Here is a 24,749-nt window from a genome sequence, read left to right as displayed (position 1 = left end):
AGAATGGAGGAAAGCTTATATGAAAACATAAAACATGTTTTCAGAGAAGAGTAAAAGGTCCAATATAGCCAAGATTTATTGTATGAATGTTTCTTGAAAGAATATTGGCATCCTTCACAGGGTCCCTATTATCAGTATCATGGGAGAGGTGGGAGATCATTTCCTCTGTCTTCCTGTAGTGAACATACGATGTACATTTAATTTTAACCCCCATAGTTGTTCCGAGGGAACTGTGATCAGGCTGAGAGCTGGATGGCGGCACGTGAGAATTATCTAAGGTCGGATGATAAGGGGTCCTTAGACAGTCTGGAGGCCTTGATGAAGAAACGTGATGATTTGGACAAAGCAATTACTGACCAGGTAATAACAGCTAATACAAGAATTCCAATAATAACTATTAGTAATAATGACAGAAATCCTGCACATGTATGTGGTTTTATGATTTGCATGTATTTTATTTCCCATTTACTTTTTACATAAACTCTGAGGTAGGCAGGGAACATAGTGGCTTAGTCTTAGCCAAGGTGCAGAAGTTATTTTATATGCTACCCAACACATCATTCAGTGCAGGAATCACTTTCTACAATGACCAAGGGAAGTCTCTGTTCTGTAGAGAAATCAGCACCACACATGTAGTCCACCTCAACATCACTATTGATGTTTCTCTTCTTGTTGAGTTAAAAGCCACCTCCCTATAAGGCATTTACCCTTTGGCTTTGGTTTTGTTCCCCTTTGTGAAGCCACAAAGGATATATCTCTCCTTTTCTAGGAGGAAGTCTGAGATGGCACCAAGAGCCTAATTTTTGGGTATCTAGGCTTTTTCTCTTTCCTTTATCTAGGAAAATAGAATCACTGAACTAGATCTTTTTGCTGAACAACTCATAGCTGAAGACCACTATGCCAAGGAAGAGATTGCTGCTCGGAACCAACGGATACTAGACAGGTCAGTATTGAGCAGTTATTTTGTGAGCTATAGGAAGATATAGGGGCTTTCCTTGTGGCTCAGCTGGTAAAAAAAAAAAAAATCTGCCTACAATGCAGGAGATCTGGGTTAGATCCCACTGGAGAAGATACCCTGGAGAAGAGAAAGGCTACCCACTCCAGTATTCTGGCCTGGAGAATTCCATGGACTGTATAGTCCATGGGGTTGCATAGAGTCGGATACAACTGAGTGACATTCACTCACTTACTCACTCAGGAAGATATAGAAAAGTGACTACTTTGCTAACACTGGGGATGCTGATAATACTTTGAGTTTTCATTTCTGTGCTGTGCTCTTCTAAGCTGCTTCAGTCATGTCTGACTCTTCACAACCCTGTGGCCTATAGCCCACCAGGCTCCTCTGTTCATGGGATTCTCCAGGCAACAATACAAGAGTGGGTTGCCATGACCCCTTTAGGGAATCTTCTTGACCCAGGGATCTAACTCTCATCTCTTACATCTCCTGCATTGGTAGGCAGGTTCTTTACCACTAGTGCCACTTGGGAAGCCCATACCAGGCTCCTCCGTCCATGGGATTCTCCAGGCAAGAGTACTGGAGTGGGGTGCCATTGCCTTCTCTGATATATGACATATAAGTATATAAATAATGAGAATGAGAAGATAAAGTGCAGATAAGCAAATAGGGAGATTCATGGATATGGCATCAAGGCTTGGTGGAAAGATAGAGGGCAGAGAATAATCTAGTCCCGACTTTCAGATGGAATATTCTCAAAGAACAACTGATTGCTGAGCGGATGAAACTTGGAGACTATGCTGACCTAAAACAATTCTACCATGACCTCAAGGACCAAGAAGAATGGATCAGTGAGATGCTGCCCATAGCCTGTGATGAATCCTACAAAGATCCCACCAATATCCAGGTAAATTAAAAATAAGAATCTTGGAAAACTTCAACATACTCAGATTGATGAATGAACTATCACTTTCTAATGTGGAAAACTTCCTTACTGTTCAGACTGCCGTCCTTGCCTTCAGGAATTTCTAAGTCTAATGTGGAGGGAGTGCTTCCCAATAATTAATTAAGAATGAATTAGGGATCCTTAATTTCTCCTTTTAAACAGAATTTATCTCATCTTACTTTCTAAATTAGATGGTAATTTAGGTTCTGCTTTCCCTTCAGAGAAAATATCTGAAGCACAAGACCTTTGAAGATGAGGTCAATAGCCGAGCTGAGCAGGTGGAAGGAGTCATCTTCTTGGGGTACGCTCTGGTTGAGCGGAGGGCATGCGATGGTAATGAAGAGTCTGTGAAGGTGGGTTCTGCTTACGATGGGCTTTGGGCTATCATAGGAAGATAAATCTTTTATACCCTTCCGGTGTTTCCATGTGTAGGAATATAGAATATATTTATTCTGTTAATGGTCTTCCCTTTTTTCTTTTCTTTTTTTTTTTTTTTCACAAAAGTGGAGGAAAATATGTTGTTTTGGGATTCCCTGATAGCTCAGTTGGTAAAGACTCCATCTGCAGTGCACAAGACCCCAGTTCAATTTCTGGGTTGGGACAATCTTCTGGAGAAGGGATAGGCTACCCACTCCAGTATTCTAGGGCTTCCCTTGTGGCTCAGCTGGTAAAGAATCCACCTGCAATGCAGGACACCTGGGTTGGATCCCTGGGTCAGGAAGATCCCCTGGAGAGGGGATAGGCTACTCACTCCAGTATTCTGGCCTGGAGAGTTCCATGGACTGGAGTCACAAAGAATTGGACACGGCTGAGAGACTTGCACTTTCAGACCTTATCACTCCCATCATACTCAGCATCTTGACCTCCAAGACAGCTTTAGACTTAATTCCTATGTGTTATCATGCTTGCTTATATTTTCTGTCCCTACCACCAAGAGCTTTGGCATTTAGGCAATCAGCTTCTGTAATCAGTCCAGAACTCTTCAAAATTTCTGCAAACACCTACTGTTGCTTTCCCAGATTTAAACCAGTGTTAACAATTATGATTTAAAATATATGACCTTCAACTACTGGAAGATTTTGGCTAGACCCAAACTCCAGAGCCTCCCTACATCATCCTTTCAAGTTGTCACAGGACCCTAAACACCATAATGACCCCTCAATTCTGGAGAGGGAGCTATGATCAAGTAGGGCTTCCCTGGTGGACCAGATGATACAGAATCTGTCAGCAATTCAGGAGACCTGGATTTGAACCCTGGGGTTGGGAAGATCCCCTGGAGGAGGGCATGGCAATCTACTCCAGTATTGTTGCCTGGGAAATCCCATGGACAGAGGAGCCTGGTGGGCCACAGTTCATGGGGTCTGCAAAGAGTCAGACATGACTTAGTGACTAACACACACAGGATCAAATAGAAGAGTTGGAGAAAAACTGGAACTACTTGCTTGCAAGAACAACTGACAAAGGACAGAAGCTCGATGAAGCTAGTCGCCAGCAGAGGTTCAACACAGGCATCCGGGACTTTGAGTTCTGGCTCTCAGAGGTATTTATACCTGGAAATGGTGTGGGCATGGGAGTTTAATAAATTCTTGGCAGATAAATAGACTTTTGCATGAGCAATTTCCTTGACTTTTCTTGGGAAAAGTTTGGGGACATGGTTGAGAATCTTGTTCTCTTTAGAGACAGTTTTCATCTGGCAACTGTATTGGTTACCTTTCCATTTCCAGGCAGAGACACTGCTGACCATGAAGGATCAGGCCAGGGATCTGGCTTCAGCAGGAAACTTGCTCAAGAAGCATCAGCTACTGGAAAGAGAGATGTTGGCCAGACAGGTAAGTAATATTAGAATTGGACTCTTCTGGCCAGAACGGAAATGTTGCTGACTTTTCACTTCCCTGTCTCAGGAGTCCATTTGAGAAAACAGCTTTGCAAACCTGAGCTTAGTGTTCTCAACAAGCAGTCATTATAATCAGGTCAAATCTATAGACTTCAGAGCTGTTAACTTTATTATCATTAAATCATATATTCTAAGATTCCAATAAAATGTGAAAGTTAAAGTGTTAGTCACTTGGTCATGTCTAACTCCTTATGACCCCATGGACTGTAGCCTACCGGGCTCCTTTCTCCATGGAATTCTTCAGGCAAGAATACTGGAGTCAGATTCCAAGAAGTAGATCCTAAAAATGATCTTGTTTACCTTTTAACCATGAATACAAACTCACTCTCTTCCAAAGCTGAAATATTTGATCTGGCATTTTAAAGAAAATGAAAGTTTATTTTTCAGAACTACTAAAAAAAATCAGACGGGAACATGTGCAAGGCAGCTGAACTATATGTACATTGTGAAAGTTCTGTGGAGCATTTCAGTTGTATCCTAATGTCAAGCAGAGATGTGTCCTGTGAGCTATGATAAACATTCAGAGAGGTGTTAATTTCACATTGATGGATTTTATATTATCAGTTTTATTTGGTAACACAGACAAAGAAAGAACACGATGTCAAAGTTTTCTTAGTTTCAGGACTTGATGATATTCTCTTGAACATCACTAGGGGGCAGACTTGGAATGCAAATAGACACAGAAGAGGCTGGCTGTGTTCTGAATGTGACTGGCCTGAGAATGTTGCCGAAAGAGAATCTTCTTGAATATTTCAGTCACTCAGTCTGTGTCATATTTAGCACTGTAAAAGATACTCTGTTTGGAGACACAGTGCTTGTTCACCAAGGTCTTATTTTCCATATGGGGAGAGGAAGAAAACGCAAGGGAAAACATCAGAAGGCCAAATACATAGTTCCAACAAAGCAGCCATGCTATCTATAATGTCCGTATTCTTGCCCTTATCCAAACTGAGTTAAAAGAGCATAAGGTCAGATTCATTATATTAAAAAATGATCTATTTTCCCCAGTCTTTGAACTAGAACTAGCAGTGTTTAAAGGTCTACTTAATACCTATACTACACTAATCATTGAGGGCACTTGGGTTTTCTAGGATGCACTCCAGGACCTGAACACATTGGCTAAAAATCTGATCTCCAGTGGGACTTTCAATACTGATCAGATCATGGAGAAAATGGATAATGTCAACGAGCGCTTCCTGAATGTCAAGGAACTGGCGGCTGAGCATCATGAGAAACTGAAAGAGGCATACGCCTTGTTCCAGTTCTTCCAGGACCTAGATGATGAAGAGTTCTGGATAGAGTATGTACTGACAGCTCACATTGCGTGGATAGTCCAGGAAAATAGATAATCCACCAAACATGTTCTAACTTGATGCTGAAATGAAATAAGTAAAATGAACATTGGTTTTATTTTTATCAGTTTTTTTCACTATGTGTACACAGAAGGAGACAGACATGGAGGGAGTGAAGAGAAGTTCACATACATTCTGGGAAGAAAATTAAGGAGCTGTATATGTTTGTTTTTTAGACTTCCCATAGCTCAAATGGTAAAGAATCTGCCTGTGATGCAGGACACTGGGGTTTGATCCCTGGATCGGGAAGATCTTCTGGAGAAGGAAATGGAACCCACTCCAGTATTCTTGCCTGGAGAATTCCATGGACAGAGGAGCCTGGTGGGCTACAGTCCATGGGATTGCAAAGAGTAGGACACGACTGAGTGACTAACACACATATGTTTGTTTTTAGATAGTTCATATGTGTTAAGTCCTCTGACCATGAGATTCTCCAGACAAGAATGCCGGAGTCTGCTATTTCCTCTTGCAGGGGATCTTCCTGACCCAGGGATCAAACCCATGTCTCTTATGTCTCCTGCATTGGCAGGTGGGTTTTTTACCACTCTGGCCACCTGGGAAACCAGATAGTTCCTAGAATGTGTAATGCCCATTCTGAATTAGATAACTGAGCATTTACGGCTTATTGGACAGATCATTACCGTGATTCTTTCTGTGTCTTGCATTATCTAATATGCGACTGAACTTGACACTGGCAGAAAATGTTACATAGTACCTGTGCTTTATGCTTAGTCATGACAGACTCTTTACCACCCTGTGGACTATAGCCCGCCAGGCTCCTCTGCCCATGGGGATTCTCCAGGCAAGAATATGGGAGTGGATTGCATGCCCTCCCCAGGGGATCTTCCCAACCCAGGGATCGAAGCCATGTATCCCACATTGCAGGCAGATTCTTTACCATCTGAGCCACCAGGGAAGCCCAAGAATACTGGAGTGGATAGCCTATCCCTTCTCCAGGGGATCTTCCATTGATCATATCCAGGGGATATGATCTTCCAGGGGATCATATCCATCTCCAGGGTCTCTGCCATTGCAGGCAGATTCTTTACCGACTGAGCCACCAGAAAAGCCTACATAGCACTTGCTATGGTATGATCGCTGATTCTTCAATTCAGTTCAGTCGCTCAGTCATGTCTGCCTCTTTGTGACCCATGGATCGCAGCATGCCAAGCCTCCCTGTCCATCACCGACTCCTAGAATTTACTCAAACTCATGTTCATTGAGTCGGCGATGCCATCTGACTATCTCGTCCTCTGGCATCCCCTTCTCCTCCTGCTTTCAATCTTTCCCAGCATCAGGGTCTTTTCCAATGAGTCAGTTCTTCACATCAGGTGGCCAAACTATTGGAGTTTCAGCTTCAACATCAGTCCTTTCAGTGAATATTCAGGACTGATTCCCTTTAGGATGGACTGGTTGGATCATCTTGCAGTCCAAGGAATGCTCAAGAGTCTTCTCCAGCACTACAGTTCAAAAGCATCAATTCTTTGGCACGCAGCTTTCTTCACAGTCCAACTCTCACATCCATACATGACTACTGGAAAAACCATAGCCTTGACTAGACGGACCTTTGCTGGAAAAGTAATGTCTCTGCTTTTTAATATGCTATCTAGGTTGGTCATAAATTTCCTTCCAAGAAGTAAGCATCTTTTAATTTAATGGCTGCAGTTTAATTTAATTTGCAGTGATTTTGGAGCTCAAAAAATCTCTGTCATTGATTCCCCATCTATTTCCCATGAAGTGACGGGACAAGATGCCATGATCTTAATTTCCTGAATGTTGAGCTTTAAACCAACTTTTTCACTCTCCTCTTTCACTTTCATCAAGAGGCTCTGTACTTCTTCTTCACTTTCTGCCATAGGGGTGGTGTCATCTGCATATCTGAGGTTATTGAGATTTCTCCCGGCAATCTTGATTCCAGCTTGTGCTTCATTCAGCCCAGTGTTTCTCATGATGTACTCTGTATATAAGTTAAATAAGCAGGGTGACTATACAACAGCCTTGACTCACTCCTTTTCCTATTTGGAACCAGTCTGTTGTTCCATGTCCAGTTCTAACTGTTGCTTCCTGACCTGCATACAGGTTTCTCAAGAGGCAGGTCACATGGTCTGGTATTCCCATCTCTTTCAGATTTTTCCACAGTTTATTGTGATCCACACAGTCAAAGGCTTTGGCGTAGTCAATAAAGCAGAAATAGATGTTTTTCTGGAACTCTCTTGCTTTTTTGATTATCTAACGGATGTTGGCCATTTGATCTCTGGTTCCTCTGCCTTTTCTAAAATCAGCTTAAACATCAGGAAGTTCATGGTTCACGTATTGCTGAAGTCTGGCTTGGAGAATTTTGAGCATTACTTTACTAGCATGTGAGATGAGTGCAATTGTGTGATAGTTTGAGCATTCTTTGGCATTGCCTTTCTTTGGGATTGTAATGAACACTGACCTTTTCCAGTCCTGTGGCTACTGCTGAATTTTCCAAATTTGCTGTCATATTGAGTGCAGCACTTTCACAACATCATCTTTCAGGATTTGAAAGAGCTCAACTGGAATTCCATCACCTCCACTAGCTTTGTTTGTAGTGATGCTTTCTAAGGCCCAGTTGACTTCACATTTTAGGGTATCTGGCTCTAGACATCTAGGTGAGTGATCACACCATTGTGATTATCTGGGTCATGAAGATCTTTTTTGTACAGTTCTTCTGTGTATTCTTGCCATCTCTTCTTAATCTCTTCTGCTTCTGTTAGGTCCATACTCTTTCTGTCCTTTATTGATCCCATTTTTGCATGAAGTGTTCACTTGGTATCTCTAATTTTCTTGAAGAGATCTCTATAGTCTTTCCCATTCTATTTTTTCCCTCTATTTCTTTTCACTGATCTTGCTGATTCTACTGTTTGTAAAAATAGAGGTGGAAAAATCTTACCAAATCAAATAATTTGTCTTATTTCTACCCTGTCTCATCATGTTCCTTTTCCATAAAACTGCTGATTCTTGTTCATTATCAGTGAATCAGAGGAAAGGAATGCACATGGGGCACCAAGCAGGACATTTTTAACCTTTTTGGAAATAGTAAGATATTGTAAAACTATATCCTAATAAAAGAAATAGTAAGATATTTTCTACCTAGTCTTTCACCATGCTTCAAAGTGATGATTTTATACACAGAGCAAATCCAACTGCCATGACTGCTGTGATGTCAGTTTTTATGTCTATTTTACCTAAATTAATTATTGATATGGGCTTCCCCTGAGGCTCAGTGATAAAAGAATCCACCTGCCAATGAAGGGAGTTGCAGGAGATCCCTGTTCAATTCCTGGGTCAGGAATATCCCCTAGAGAAGGAAACAGCAACCCACTCTGGTATTGTTGCCTGGAGAATCCCATGCACAGAGAAGCCTAGCAGGCTGCAGTCCACAGGGTCACAAAGAGTTGGACACTACTGAGCAGGCATGCACACCATATATGTAATTATTGACATTAATAGAGGGTCATATAAGCATATTACATATATACAGACATATATGCTTTTCACATTTTTTGAAAGAGAAATGACAGTGAGTTCCTGAGAAAAGAGAAGAAGACACATGTAGACAGGCAAAGAAATGAATGAGAAGGCTGTTCCAGTACGTTATTTTAATTTGTGTTGCTCTAAGTCCAATATTTTGCTGAAAGGCTCTGTCACTTATTAACTTTGTGATTACTGACACCAGAGTATTCCAGAATTTACCCCCACCATACCCCCAGCCAAACACATATGCTTAGAAAACCATCTTTTTAGGATGTCCTCAGATGTCTAAAGTCTAAAAGTTTTCTTCTTTGGTCTCAGGGAGAAGTTGGTACGAGTGAGATCCCAGGACTATGGGAGGGATCTGCAGGGGGTTCAGAATTTGCTGAAGAAGCACAGACGCCTAGAAGGGGAGCTGGTGGCACATGAACCTGCCATCCAGGTAGGAATATGAAACCTGAAAAGACAGAGATAATATAATAGTAGCACTTCATGTTATGGATAAATGAAGGATAAATGTTAGGATAAATGTTAGGTTGGTGCAAAAGATTTATGGTTTCAGACCCTGAATTTTAAATCATTATAACTAGCCTCAAACACATCTTTATTAATCAAAATAGAAAACATTACAATCAACATATTTTTGCCAGTAAGAAATAATTTTGTATATTCCTGTTGCATAAAAACCCATGCTTTGGAATTCAGTGAACTCTTGGAAAGCACTTTCTTCCTCCTGCTGGTTGTGATGCATTTTCCCTGCAAAAAAGTTGTTGAGGTGCTTGAAGGAGTGGTAGGTAGTCAGTTGGTAAGAAGTCAGGTATAGCAGATATGATTGGGCTACAAAGGCAAAATTTGTAGCCCATTTAGTCCAAATTTTGAAGTGTTGGTTATGTGACATGTGGTTGGGCATTGTTGAGGAGAAGAACTGGGCCCTTTCTGTTGACCAGTGCCAGCTGCAGGCATTGCTGTTTCCAGTGCATCTCATTGATTTGTTGAGCATACTTCTCAGATGTAATGGTTTCACGGAGATTCAGAAAACTGTAGTGGATCAGAGCAGTAGCAGACTACCGAACAGTGACCATGGCTCAAAATATGGCTTTGGGAAGTGCTTTGGAGCTTCTTCTCAGTTCAACCACAGAGCTGGTCATTGTTGGTTGTCATATAAAATCCACTTTTCATCACACATCACAATCCATTTGAGAAATAGTTCATTGTTGTTGCATAGAATAAGAGAAGATGACATTTCAAAATGATGATTTTTTTTTAAATTTGCAGTCTACTCATTAGGCACTTGCTTATCAAGCTTTTTCACTTTTCCAATTTGCTTCAAATGTCAAATGACCATAAAACGGTTGACGCTGAATTCTTGGGCAACTTCTTGCATAGTAAGAGGATCAACTTCCATGATCCTCTCAATTAGTCATTGTCAACTTCTGATGGCCAGCCACTGTGCTCCTCATCTTCAAGGCTCTAGCCTCCTTTGTAAAACTACTTAACTCCCATTGCACTGTATGTTCATTAGCAGTTCCTGGGCCAAATGCATTGTTCATTTTGCAAGTTGTCTGCTGATTTTTGACCCATTTTGAACTGGAATAAGAAAATTGCTCAAATTTGCTTTTTGTCTAACTTAATTTCCATAGTCTAAAATGCATGTAAAATAAATAGCAAGTAATAAGTCATTAGAAAAAATTACAAAGCAAAAATTGTGTATTAAAGTGATGTATAACTTAAACTACATTTATTTAAGAATGTATTCCAATATCAAATGGCAAAATTCAACAGTGAAAAACAGAAATTACTTTTGCACTAACCTAATAGGTTGAGGCTACAAAATGTGAAGGCAGAGTGCCAGCGTCACATAGTTGGCTGTAGAGTTCACAAGCATTCTCCTCCATATTGTGCCTTCTATGAATAGAAGAATCTGTGCAGAAACCCATGTCTTCCCTGGAAGGAGCACCTTTGACAGTTCAGGGCACAGTTGTAGACAATTAGGATGCAGGGTGGGACATCTGGAAAAGCTGTACCTGAGCTGAGCCATGTGGAAAGAGGGCAACCCTGAGTGTTGGCTTGGCAGCAGGGTCACCCTGTGACCATCAGTCAGATCGTGGAAAGTAGTCTAGTGCAAATGCCAAGGTATTTGTCTGAATCCTTGATGAAGTTTAGCATGTTAGATCTTACTGAAGCTTTCTTCATTCTCCCAGGATTGTCAGGACTGCCTTGAGTACATCCAGTTTATAAATGAGCCAGAGTGTAGGAAGGGCTAGATACTTTTCTAGGAAATGTGGATAAATGGGGAGATGCTGTGGGGAAATATGACATGGAGGATGTGTGTTGTTCAGAATGTGCTGGATATGGCTGAAACACTGGGAGACAAGGCCGCTGTGGGGCGAGAGGAGATCCAGGACAGGCTTGATCTGCTTGTTCAACACTGGGACCAGCTCCAAGAGTTGACCAAAGCTCGGTGAGTTGGGGATAGGAGGCTGAATTCTCTTGTTGGATTGCAGGTATTGGGTAGGTATTGAGAAGATACTTAAGTGCCTGCTCAGCATCTCTCCCTAGCTACCAATCTCTTCTAGCTTCTAAGTCCCTGCTCAAATGCCAAGTCTTCCGTGACACTTCCTCTATGTACCCCAGGAAGAAATGACACTGTTTCTATGTCTTTATGATACTGTCTCTCTAGAGGTGTGCTTACAATTACTTGCAGCTGTCTTTCATCATTGTTGCCCTGCATATGTTATCCTTTATACCACATTATCTCCCACATGTCTGTTTTACTTTCTGCATCTCCCCAGTTTTAACATTATGTACAGAGCTTAGTAATAAAATAATGGAGTATTTTTCTCCCTTACACCCATACAGCCAAAAGCTTAAAATCTTATAAGATTGTGCCACTTTGCTACACTTCCATTGCTCATTAGCTTATGTGTTTTTTTTGTTTTTGTTTTTTTTCTTATTTGGGGTGGGATTACTTTCCTGTTACAGAGGGATTCAATTGGGAGAATCCCTAGAATACTTGGAATTCATGGAGAATGCTGAGGAGGAGGAAGCTTGGATCAGTGAAAAGGAAGCTCTGGTTGCCCAAGGGGATTCTGGAGACACTTTGGCTGCTACTCAGGTGAGGAACTGGCAGAATGGACCAATTTTCTTCTGTTTAATTTGAATATTTTCTTAAGTAGTCAACATTTTTACCTGTAAAATTAGAATATTTCTTCTGGTAGAATAAGAAACTTTCAGGTTAGTTCTTAGCATAGGATATTTTTGATAACTAAATATTTTTTAGCTAGATGGAATGTTTCCAAGAATTATTATACATACATTTCAACATGGAGAAATCCTTTTGTATTAGCTTGATCAATACTCACTCCCAAATCCAGAAGTCTCAAGTTGCATGGTTAGTTATAAACAATGTCACATGTATTCCTTTGGCTCTTCAGTAAGACTGCCTTTCTGGGAAGTGAGGAATTTGGGAATAGAAATTTACTGGAGCTATTCAGGAATAGCTGAACACTCGTATACTCTGCCAGCTTAGTTGAATCATTGCTGGTGAATGGCATCAAAAGGAATCAGAATGTGAGTGGGATAGATTGCTAATTTTGGAAGTTTTGATTCTCACTGACTCATTCACACAGAGCTTACAAAAGAAGCTTGAAGCTTTGGAGAATGACTTTGTTGTCCATGAGATTCGAGTGCAAAATGTGTGTGCTCAAGGAGAAGACATCCTGAGTAAGGTGAGATGTACTCCAGGGATTCCAAGTCAAAAAAAGGATCTTCAAAAAGGGATTGGAACAAATATGGAATCATGAACATTGCTAAAATCATGCACAACCTTGGTAATCTCTTCTAAGCTACCTTTTTGTTACTGTTTCAGCAAACAATTATTTATTTACTTATTGCTGTTTTCTGGATGCTTTTTTTCAAGGTCTTATAGGTATACTTTTTAGATATTTAAAAATCATTCATTGACTCATACTCTATGCAGAACATGACATTTAAAAATATTGTACACATGACTTGCTTTGGTCATAGAGTACTGTAAGAATGTGAAGAAATTTCTTTGACCTCTAGGTATGAGGACTCCACTGAAATCTCTTTGTAATTTGAGAACCATTCTTTTGTTTAAATGCTAGTTTTAATAGAAACTCAATAATCTAAAGGCTGTACAAAGAATCCTAAACAGATGATTCTGTACCTTTGAGATGCTTATGCCAACTAAGAAGATCACACTTACATGGACAAACAGGAGACTGTCCAAATGCTGGACAATATCATCTGGGTAATAGATATTCTATTATAGATGAATAATAGAATAATTTCACTGGACTTAGAAAAGAGTAGCTATATATTTGGAAGGAGAGAGATGAAAGGTTTTTAGTGCAAAGGATTTCACTCTTCAGGCTCTGGACATTCATCAATATATCTATCTCTCCTCCTTTCAACCTCGGTGATACAGGGGGAAAGTCAACATAAAGAGAAGATTTCCAACAAGATACAGGCTCTAAATGAAAAGATTCCTTCTCTGGCCAAGTCATTGGCTGTTTGGAAGTCACAACTGGAAGATGATTATGACTTTCAGCAGTTCAACTGGAAGGCTGATGTGGTTGAGGCCTGGATAGGTATGATGTGTGAGGACCAGAGGCTTCCCAGGTGGTGCTAGTGGTAAAGAGCACACCTGCCAATGCAGGAGACATAAGAGATGCAAGTTCAGTCCCTGGGTTGGGAAGATCCCCTGGAGGAGAGCATGGCGAGCCACTTCAGTGTTCTTGTCTGAAGAATCCCATGGACAGAGGAGCCTGGCAGTCTACATTCCATAGGGTTGCAAAGAGTCAGATACAACTGAAATGACTTAGCATGCACTCATTTGAGGACAATGGCCTCTGGGTTTGAGGAAATGCTGATAATTCAGTTTATTGAATGGATCCCAAGGCTGTGTTGCTCAACATGGGAAGAAAGATGGCCCCTTCACCACCCACTCCTATCCTGTCTGAACACAATTACAGTTAAAGTCACATGTGTGCAAAAATACCCACGCATGCACACACACAAACTTACAGAAACATATGCTGAGAGAATAACTAATAATCCCAGAGAACATCTTTTTTTTGGAAATTGGTGATTTCCATGTGATATTCAGAAAAATAGGGTCATGGCAAACATTTTAGAAAATAAACTCTGTGTTTGATTTACTTATAATTTATGTCTAAGCTGAAGATTTCTATTGTTCAATGAAACATCCATAAGTTCTCTTGGTTCTAGCTCTGTTTCAGTCAGTTTATCCTGTATACATCTAGAAAAATAGTTTACTGGCTCCCACTCCCATATTCTAATGAATCATCTACTTGGACAGTCAAGAGGCTCTCTTGTGGCCAATAGTAAATATGCCTTTCTTCTTTGCCAAGCCTGATATAAAACCAACTGTCTTTCTCTTCTTATGAATTACCTTTGTTTTTCAGCTGAGAAAGAAGCAAACTTGAAGACCAATAGCGATGATGCAGACCTCGCTGCCCTCTCCACTCTCCTGGCAAAACAGGTGAGAGCAGGTTGCCTTGTTCATAAATGCCCGTGAAATCCAAGACCCACATCACACAGAAGCTTCACATATAGGGTTATTCCATTCTCAAATGTTGTGGTTTTATTATCTATAGGACCTGTAAAATTGTCCCCTTTGTGATAGAGATAACTTGCTAGTTCTTATTCCTTCATCAGTCTTGCCAGTAAGTGCTCATTTTTATTAGAGAACCAACTCTTGACCATTTAATTTTTCTTTGTATTATCTTTGTACTATATTCCATTAATGTCTTTATCTTTATAATTTTTAACTTTCTTTGAGATTACTTGATTAAAAAAATTAAGATAGATATTGATGTTGTTAAATACTTAGCCATTTTTCTTTTCTAGTATATTGATTTGAGACTATACATTTTCCTCTAAATAAATCCTTAGCTGCATTTCACAGATTTCATGTTATTTTTGTTATCATCTAATTTAAAATATTCTGTTATTTCTTGCATAATTTCTTAATTGACTCATTATTCATTCTGTAGTGCATTGTTCAATTTCTAAACACTTGGGAATTTTCTAATTATATTTTTTTGACATTTATATCTAGTTTATTCAACTTTATTTTAAAAACACACTCTATGTTACTTTAGGAGGTTGCTTTCTATCCAACAAATGACCTGTTTTGGTGAATAGACTTTGTCCAATTGAAAAGAATGTGATTTTGCAATGATTTGCATTACCTATCAGAGTCTATTGCTCATGTTTTTTAAAAAATATTTCAGTTTTATATATTTTAAAGCTAGATTAAAAGTTGTGTTGACATTTAGAATTATGAAATCAATTAATTCTTTTAATTATGAAAAGTTTCTCTCTAATAACACATCTTTTTAAACACTTCTTAAAGTTTCTTTTTTCACATATTAGTGTAATACACCAATTTTCTTTTGTTTACTGTTTGCAATGTACATCTATTTCCATTTCTTTTAAAAACATTTCTATGTCTTTATAGTTTTTATTTTGTACATTCATAAGTTGCAACATGATTATCACTATAGCATTAACTATCACTTTCATTCTGTGACATAATTATTTTTTTAAGGTGAGAACAGGTAAGACTTTTAACACTTATGTACTTTAAAGTATATAATATAGGAATATTAACTATAATTACCATGCTGTATATTAGATCTCCAGAACTTGTTAATCTTATAAGTAGAAGTTTTTGCCCTTTCACCAATTTCTCCCCATTTCCCTCACCTCCAATATATTCTGTTTGGCTTTTTTAGATTCAACATATAAATAACATTATAAAGTATTTGTCTTTCTGTGTCTGACATTGCACTTAGCATAATGGTCTCAAGTTTCATCCAAGTTGTTGCAAACAGCAGGGTTCCTTCTTCCTCGTGACTGAATAGTATTCCATATATGTATATCACCTATCTTCTTTATCCATTGTTCTTTTGACAGGCTGTTTGTTTCCATATCTTGACTATTGTAAATAATGCTGCAATGAACATAGAAGTGTAGAGTGTCAATACATCTTAGATGTATCTTTTATAAATATCATATAGTTGAGTGTTGATTTATTATCTACTTTGATGATTTTCATGGAGTAGTGAATCCATTTACATTTAAAGTAATTCATGAGTTTTTATTTGAATCTATAATTTAATACTTCTCTCCCATCTCATGCCCTATTCAATCCCTACTTTCTTGGTTAATGATTAAAGATATGATTTCAATTTTTCTGAAGCCTAGCCATTTTTCAGTTTGTTCTTAAACATAGAACCTTTACAGACTTAACCTCTTTCAATAAGTCTGCTCCTATTTGATGTGTCCTGATCTCAACACTGTGTGACTGCAAAAAATTCTTAGATTTTAGATTCTTTAGATTGTTTATACTTTAGATTCTTAGCTACTGTTTTCTGCTTGACTTCTACAACTTCTATTCAGGAATCTGTAAATGCCCTAAGTTGGACATACGAAGAGATTATTGAGCCTCCTTTTCTTAGCCTCCTTTTCTGTAGCTCCCTTTTCATGGTTTCCTCAAATAGTGAATGCTTCAGTTTCCCAGAATTCTAGTTTCTGTCCTTTTAGCTCTAATGTGATGATCAAAAGCTCTGAGCAGGTGCTTTCTCTGCAACTTCACCCTGCATAGTTTATAATTCAAAGGAAAAAGTGACAGAGTATTACTCTTACTTAGCTACTATTCCCTTCTCCCTGTAATTTTGATACTTCAAGTTATAGCTATTTGAGTTGCATCCTGATCCCTTTTAAACAGCTGATTTTTTGTGCTTTTATCCAGTGGTTAAAATTGTTCTCAAAGGGAGGATTGGTCAAATACACACCACCCTGTTAAAACAAATTGGAACATCCTGAATTTTGTGATTTTGATATCATTTACACATACACACACACACTGTCACCTGTAAAAGGTCTTTTGTTAGTTTGCATACTTTCACAATTTCTAGTAGTGCATGTCTGTTAATACTAACTAGAATGCAAAATCTAATAAGTGATATAAAAGAGTCTTAGAAAGTGAGCCTTAAGAAGGATTTAATTTTGATTTGGAAGATTGGAAATATCACATCATGCTCCCAATCTCCCTTAATATTAGTTTTGCACCTAATCTAAAAACCCAGTTTTAAAACACTGGAATTTAATCATAATTCCATCTCCAAATGTTTACGAAAGTCTCTAAGTCAAATTTCCTTTTTGGAAAAATTGTCCACTACTCTAAACTCTTGCATAGGTCCAATGTGGTGGAACGCAGGTGTGAGTGACCCCTTAGAATCTGCATTATTTTTTGTTCACACCTTCTCTATGGGTCTTTCTCAGGACACACTGCATGCCAGTCTGCAGAGCTTCCAGCAAGAGAGACTGTCTGAGATAACTGACCTGAAGGATCAGCTTGTGGCTGCTGAGCACAGCCAGACAAAAGCCATTGAGGAGCGCCATGCTGCCTTGCTGCGGCGCTGGGAACAGCTGCTGCAAGCCTCTGAAGTCCATAGACAGGAATTGCTAGAGAAACGACGGCCCCTACTGGAGGTAAAAAAAAAAAAAAAAAAAAATGATGCGCCAACACCTGACCTTGAATATCTATATCCAGAAATAGATACTGGAAACCATGTTTGAATACTATAGACAATTAAGTGAGTATATTGCAAAGAATCAGGAAGATATTCTTATAAACATGAAGTAATTCATTTTTAGATTGATGTTTTTTTTTTAACTGATTGATTCAGCTGACTTATGATGGAAGTCAGACACATATATTGGAAACAAGTAGATGAGACAAGAACTAGAAGATCTTAATTTAAGGCAGAACTAATACTGGCATATAGGAGTCAAGATTGCTCTTGTGTTTTTTCTAACTCAAATAAAAGGAATATTAGACAAGTAAAATTTGTGTTCTCATCTTTCCTAGCTGCGGATCTTCTATATGTTGCTTAACACCTCTGAACATTGATTTCTTTATTTAGAAAATAGAGTGATATCGCCGTCATATCTTGATGAATCTTGATTACTATCAAAAGAGATAATGGACCTGAAAATGTAATATAAACTGCTATGTTCTATATAGATATAGCTATTAAAATGTTCTTTCTTTTGGTGACTGCTAAGATATTTGATGTTGATGATAAAATTATTAATAGTAAAAGGAAGTCAAGATGGTCAGTGAAAATACTGAGTACTTCTAAACCATAAGATATTGTACCTGGCCACAAGTTTAAGTAGAGAATTAAAGGAATCAGGAGACACACAAATAAAAGTCAGACTCTTAATTTTAACTGTACTGAGGGACATATAACTTATAGAAACTAATCTTAAGTGCAAAATTAAAGCAATTAATGGACAATCACATATTATTTTATGATTATAAAATCTATGTAAAATATTCAGTTGATACATAATATTATGAAAATATATGACATTATTTATAGGTTTCCATGTCCTTCCAAGGTAGGGGCAGTAATAGTTTTTTTCTGTGTTGGTCTATTTTGGTGTATAGATTGCTGAAATGAATACAGTGACAACGTAATGGTATACAATACCTTTGCAATCTCCCTTCCATTTGGGTCAGTTTTCTTCCTCTTAACCCATTTTGAGATGAAAACTGATTCTCATGTCTGTATAAAAAAATCTCTTTGAAAGTACAATCAGCTGACACAAAATATATGATGTGTTTTAAATCTAAAACTTTTTATTACCTTCTGTTTGGAAAAAATCCATACTATTTCTCTTATTTAGAAATTCACAGTCATTCAGAATACTCCAGAGAGTATTGCATGGCTAAATATATAGGTTAGAGGCTAAGAAATGGATTTAAGCAGGGAATTTAGGCATGAGATGAGCTCTGAACAAGGTATAGAGGAAGGTAGGAAGACAACTCAGTATACACACACAAAAAAACATCAAGGCATTGAGGGCTGCAGATCAGAGAAAGAAGAAATGCCTATCCCACAAATGATCTTTTTAAATCTAATTATCCATCCATTCATTCACTTAAACTTAATTTATGCATGTTATACTACGTGCCAATTAGTCATGGAACACAGACATCAGAACAAGAAATCATGAAATCTTATCATTGAAAACTACCCTTGTCACTTTGGGAATCGTATGGTTAAAATAATCCTAGAAGTTACCCAACTTCATTTGTAAATGTTGGAAGAAAAGAGAAAATGCTTGGATCAGGGCTTGTACCTTGAACTCACACATCCACCCATCTGATTGCATGGTCTCCATTGGTTTTAGTTCTGCCCTCTTAGCGTGTTGGTACTGAAAATATTTGAAGACAGTCATTTTTTAATCCTGTTTTCTTTTCTGCTGATGAACTTTATTGGAAAAGATGGAATTGTCTTTTTTCTTTATAGGCTGAGGTTCTATTCATGGAATTTGCACACAAGGCCTCAGCTTTCAACAACTGGTGTGAGAAGGCGGAGGAAGACCTGTCAGAGCCCGTGCGCTGTGTCTCCCTGGATGCAATCCGGAAGCTGCGGAAGGACCATGAGGCCTTCTTGGCCTCCTTGACAAAGGCCCGAGCAGACTTCAATGATTTGCGAGAGCTAGACCAGCAGATTAAGGCCCTAAATGTGCTCTCTAGCCCCTATACCTGGTTAACAGTGGAGGTGCTAGAGAGAGTCTGGAACCACCTATTTGATATCATCAAGGTAGGTTGGGGCAGAGAAGATACTTCCTTTAGCTATAGTGAACATGATCATTTGATTTATTTTCTGGATTTGGGGACTTTGAGAGAGAAAGGAACACTGTTAATAATTATATTGGGACAGCAGTCATGAACTGAGTCAATCTAAGAAAAAAATTGGAAATACGTTCATGATAGGCAGAGCCCTATGCCCTATAGTTCAGACAGTCTCAAGTGTGTGAGTGTTGACTGGTGATTCAGAGAAGCAAACATAAGCTCCAGAAGATGGCTCTAAAAATGTGTTATGAAAAGTTCATGAGGCTTGTATATGTCTTTGCGGTCTATATGCTCAAAAGCATTTTCTATTTTATACAAACTTCCAAAAGTGCCTTTTTAATGTGCTTGTGTGTAATTTTTGTCTGTCTATAGTAATGCTCATTACTGAAGCTATGGAAAATACAAGTTTGCGAAGAAGAATTTCACTATAAACTCACCAATTTTAGATGGAAACTCCTATTATCTTTTCATTTAAATGAAATTTCAACTGGAAAAATACTGACATGAGGAAAGACTTGCCTTTATTACTAGCTTGTTTTTTACTGGGCTTGGTAACATCTGCAAGTACTTCTGAAAAGCTGAATAAGCTTCTTTCATATTTCTGAGATGAGAAGAGGTAGACTGGAAGAAATTTGAGCACACAGGCAATGCCATTGGAAGGCAGGTGAAATTTGGAAGAGGGGAGATGTGCAGATGAGCCTAGGAACCAGTTACTTTATTGCAAGAAAAAGTCTTCAATGTGCACGCTACTATCTGTGATTTGGGATTTTAGGAAAGAGAGCAGGAGTTGGAAAATGAAGAGGCAAGACAGATCAAGAACTTTGAGATGTGCCAGGAATTTGAACAGAATGCCAGTGCCTTCCTTAATTGGATCTTGGAGACCAGGTGTGCTGTGATACCCCCAAACTCATGATCCTTATGCCACACATTCCACTCTGGGGATGGAATACATAGCTGAGGGAAGGGGTAATTCCTAGAGTACTTATGTTGTCCTAAAATCGCCATATCCTGTCTGTGCTTTTTATCTGGAATTGACTGTATTCTAAATCAGTCATTGCAAAATTGAGAAATGAGAATTTCATCTCATTGCTCATTCTTTATTCAGTATTTGAAAGTCTCACTTTCTTTCCTCTTGCCTATAGTTACAGCCCCAAAATAATAACATACACTTACATTTGCCTTCCCCTTTGCACTTTACACTGTAATTTTATAATCCATTATATCACTTAACTTTCAGAATAACCTTGAAGAGTGTACAACACTGATGTTATTACTTCTGTTTTTAAATGTGGAAAGAAGTTCAGTAGATAAATTGACTTGCTCAAGGTCACATATGTGTTTATTGGTACAACCAGAGTATACTGTGAATACTTCATAGGAAACTATTATATTGCTTGACCACTAAAACTGTCATAAGAATCAAGTGACATAAATATATGCTAATTGCTTTTATTAAATGCAAAATTCTCTATGAAGATAACGTTTGTTACATCTTCTGGGGCAAATGACCTGGAAAAAAGGAGATTTGGAGGGTATAATAAATGAATAAGTGGTCAAAGTTGGTAGACTGTATTCAGCAGGTGTATCAGAATTGTGGAGTTTTGAGAGTTTAAAGTGTCAGTTTAGATAATTCATGCTTCTGTTCCTATGAGCTCAGTGACAAGGATAAATCAAAGAAGGAACAGGAAGAAATCCTGTATCACGGCTTTAAAAAAAAACATCTGACTGAAGACAAAGGACACACATCTCACCCTCCTCTGCTTCTGGCTTTGGTCTCTCATCTCTGGAAGCAGGGACCCAATACTGAGCATGTCGCCTGACCCCTGAGCTCTTCATCCTAAAGCAACGAGTTGCACAGAAGGCTCTGTGTTTCTCAGATTGGGGGACACTTTGAGGACAGTGGGTTGAACAGATTCATCCTTTAGGTATAAAGAATTTAGAATGTATCACACATCTGAAGAAAGAAGATTATTGAAATAATCCTTGTTAACATAATTTTCCTTTTCTCTCTCCTGATTCCTGTTCTGGACCTCCATATCCAGGGACTATTTTCTGGATGGGTCAGTATTTTATGTTATCCTGTTTGTTTTGTTGTATCATTCTGAAAGAATTAATTAAGGAGGCCTTAGTATTAAAGTATCTTCATCCCACTGCAAATCTGATAAATTAAATATATGTGGGGTTAGAAGGCCCTTAAATAAAATGTGGGATAAGCATGTATATCATTCTGGCCCTATCACCCACTAGGTGGAGTCTTGCTTACACTAGGTTAAGGGTATATTTGAAAATAAGAACTAGGAGAGTATGGAAGCTCTCTTGTAAGCATAGAGGAACCTTACTTTGCTTTTCATCTGTCCAACAAGGTTACCAACTCAACAGAGAGGGTCTAATTTCATGAAAAATTGGCATTGTGAAAATTCATTTCAGAAAGGCCATATATCTTGGAAGAACTTATAGGAGTATAGGAGATTTGGGTTGGTCTATTTGTGTAACATACTGACTTGTGATATTATAAGTAATGTTTTCCTCTGGTTCTTAAATAGATCTTTGCTAAAAGAAACAGGAACACTAGAATCCCAGCTGGAAGCAAATAAAGTAAGTAATGTTTATTTATTAGTTCTAAATATTGCTGGAATTTGCAGGAGTCCAAGAACTACTTAAAGGAAACTGGTGATTCCTTTAGGTAAATCCCCTGGCCCAAAATGCCTAAGGCTCTGTTGTCAATCTTGCCAACAATTTGCATTCTAACCATTGGGCACCACTTTATGGACATGGATGTCAGTTTGCTTAAATCTCAACTTTAATTTCTGTATCTGCACAATGGAGTCAATAATATCTATATTATAGATTTACTATAGTTATTAAGTAAGGGAACAAATACAAAAGCTTATAGCCTACAACTTGTAATATTGATGAATTTATGTTTTGATGTGGTAAGAAAATAAAATTGAATATAAATTGTCTCTTAACAATTGGGTGAAGAAGTGGCTAGAACAGTATTTTTAACTTTCACCTTATCTTTATTATTGCTTCCCCACAAGAAAAAAAAAATATTTAATTAATTAAATCTAATTTATCCCCAAGGAGAGAACTTAATGCTAAAAAGATGTTGCCAGGTAGGATTGATTTTTGGAGACCCACAAACCACTGTACTATCTAATATATTTTCATGCCTTTCACACCTAGCCCCATCATCATGACCAATTCACTTCTCCCTCCTTTAGGATTTCCCTGGTGGCTCAGATGATAAAGTGTTTGCCTACAATGTGGGAAACCTGGGTTCAATCCCAGGGTCTGGAAGATCTCCTGGAGAAGGAAATGGCAACCCACTCCAGTATTCTTGCCTGGAAAATCTCATGGTTGAAGGAGCCTGGTAGGCTACTGTCCATGGGGTTGCAAAGAGTCGGACACTACTGAGCAATTTCACTTTTCACTTTCTTGGGAAAGATATTTCCCTGTTGAAAAGCATGACCTAAATGCCAATATTTGGCATTTAATGTGCCTCACAGAAGCATCTTGTAGAAGTCTGTCCAAGCCAGTGAAGGAGACTGACGTGTGAACACTGGGAAGTGTAAGTGGGCCTCAGAAATAAACTGCAATCAATAATGCAAATCATTCATGATGCAGATCACTGGGAGCTGATGATGCATGGATCCTAGAAGTCCTACCCTTCTCTGTCTACAGTGTATGACTGCTAACCCTTAGATTTATATATTACAGGTTACCAGAATGACAGAGGTCATATCACTTAAACTTCCTATCGTTTTATAAATGAGGAATGGAGAATTGAGATGGTTTTCCTGAGTAGTTCAATTTTTACAAAGGACAGAAAAATTCCTGAAGATAATTGAAAAGGAGCAATGAAGGGAAATATAAACTTATCAGCTTCTTACCTTCCATATTATTCCTAGATTTGGACCTGGTACCACAGATAACTGCTTCTCTTCTTTGTCTTTTTCCAGAGGAAGCAAAAGGAAATCCAGGCAAAGAAGCATCAACTGACCAAGATTGAGGACCTGGGAGAAAGCTTAGAAGAGGCTCTGGTCCTGGACCTTAAATACAGCACCATTGGGCTGGCTCAGCAGTGGGACCAGCTCTACCAGCTTGGGATGCGAAGGCAACACAGTTTAGAACAACAAATCCAAGCCAGGTATTGAGAATTTGTGGTCAAGGCTGGGCAAGGATGTGGGTGGTGTTAGGTATTAGAAACTTAGTTCCAAGGCTAAACTTTTGGGGTGCTGGATACAATGGCTGCTTCACTGATAGTGCACTTATTAACTCCAGAACCAGTTTCCTCTCTTTGCTGACCCAGAGAATGATTTTTTAAAACAAAAATATGAGTCCTCTATAAACTGCGAGACGGTACTATCATCTTCCTGGGTCTACTTACCTTCCATTTCTCAGAGTCTATGCACCATCTTATATGACCTCTTCAGAGAGCATTCCCTTTTGTAAAATTCCCATTAAAATGTCTGGAGTGAAAAAAATATTCAAAGTATAGAGCAGAAGATAATTTTTTCCTAAATAAAATATTTTGGCAGCATTAGTTATTTAGACAAACTTTTCTGTAAAGATCCTGATAATATTGTAGAATTTGTGAGCCATATAGCCTTTTTTTTAACTGCTGTGCTGTTACTCAGTTCTGCTGTTGTGAAAACAGCTATTGATAATTCATAAATGAATAAGCATAAACATATTCCAGGGAAATTTTATTTATGGTTGCTAAGATTTGAATTTTTCACAATTTTTAAGGTTTAAGGAAATATTCTTCTTTTTCATTATTTTCAATCATGTAAAAACTATTCTCAGTTCATTGACTGTACAAAAGTGAGTGATCTCCTGGACCTTGCCCATGGACCACAGTTTGCCAGCCCCTGAACTAGGTGACTTGACTAGCCTAATAGTCACTAAAATTCCTCTATGACTATTATGGCATGTCTATTTATATTTCTCTGTTTTATTTCATGGGTTAATTTTTGTTTTTCTTTCAGAGACATCACTGGTCTCAGTGAAGAGACGCGACAAGAATTTGAAACAACCTTTAGGTGAGTATAGCTTCATAGCTGATTGTTTTGCAGGCAATTCAGAATGAAGTTCCAAATAACTATTTTTTTTCCCCCTTGGTGTGGTTTTATCTGATTCTTGCTGAACCTGATTAAATATTTTTTTGTTCTTTAGGCACTTTGATGAGAATTTGACAGGTCGCTTGAGTCACAAAGATTTCCGGTCCTGCCTGAGAGGGCTCAATTACTACTTGCCCATGGTGGAGGAGGGTGAACCTGAGCCCAAGTTTGAGAAATTCCTGGATGCTGTTGATCCAGGGAGGTAGGAGGAAGACCAAAGCCCAGACCATAGCAGGGAATAGGTCTTGGGTGAGGGGGGCAAAGCAGAAAGTAAAATGA

The 24,749-nt window shown here is 38.5% G+C and overlaps 1 protein-coding gene across 1 annotated transcript in view; it reads left to right on the top strand.

Annotated features, from left to right (window-relative positions):
* The window catches only part of SPTA1 (spectrin alpha, erythrocytic 1), an 81,689-nt gene that overhangs the window by 55,342 nt on the left and 1,598 nt on the right, over positions 1–24,749 (top strand). The window contains exons 30-50 of the mRNA XM_069545130.1: positions 217–360; positions 840–943; positions 1,700–1,862; positions 2,123–2,254; positions 3,304–3,441; positions 3,626–3,730; positions 4,887–5,095; positions 8,964–9,084; positions 10,982–11,103; positions 11,625–11,757; positions 12,272–12,370; positions 13,093–13,255; positions 14,093–14,169; positions 16,980–17,189; positions 19,019–19,315; positions 20,120–20,232; positions 21,390–21,407; positions 21,891–21,942; positions 23,310–23,497; positions 24,339–24,392; positions 24,526–24,672. Of these exons, the coding sequence (XP_069401231.1) occupies positions 217–360; positions 840–943; positions 1,700–1,862; positions 2,123–2,254; positions 3,304–3,441; positions 3,626–3,730; positions 4,887–5,095; positions 8,964–9,084; positions 10,982–11,103; positions 11,625–11,757; positions 12,272–12,370; positions 13,093–13,255; positions 14,093–14,169; positions 16,980–17,189; positions 19,019–19,315; positions 20,120–20,232; positions 21,390–21,407; positions 21,891–21,942; positions 23,310–23,497; positions 24,339–24,392; positions 24,526–24,672 (2,789 nt within the window). The remainder of the gene's footprint in view (positions 1–216; positions 361–839; positions 944–1,699; positions 1,863–2,122; positions 2,255–3,303; positions 3,442–3,625; positions 3,731–4,886; positions 5,096–8,963; positions 9,085–10,981; positions 11,104–11,624; positions 11,758–12,271; positions 12,371–13,092; positions 13,256–14,092; positions 14,170–16,979; positions 17,190–19,018; positions 19,316–20,119; positions 20,233–21,389; positions 21,408–21,890; positions 21,943–23,309; positions 23,498–24,338; positions 24,393–24,525; positions 24,673–24,749) is intronic.

This window comes from Ovis canadensis, chromosome 1 (genome assembly GCF_042477335.2).
Source record: "Ovis canadensis isolate MfBH-ARS-UI-01 breed Bighorn chromosome 1, ARS-UI_OviCan_v2, whole genome shotgun sequence".
In the NCBI taxonomy this organism is placed as follows: domain Eukaryota; kingdom Metazoa; phylum Chordata; class Mammalia; order Artiodactyla; family Bovidae; genus Ovis; species Ovis canadensis.
The sequence above is the reverse complement of the archived record's forward strand: the minus strand, read 5'-3'. Positions and strand labels throughout refer to the sequence as shown.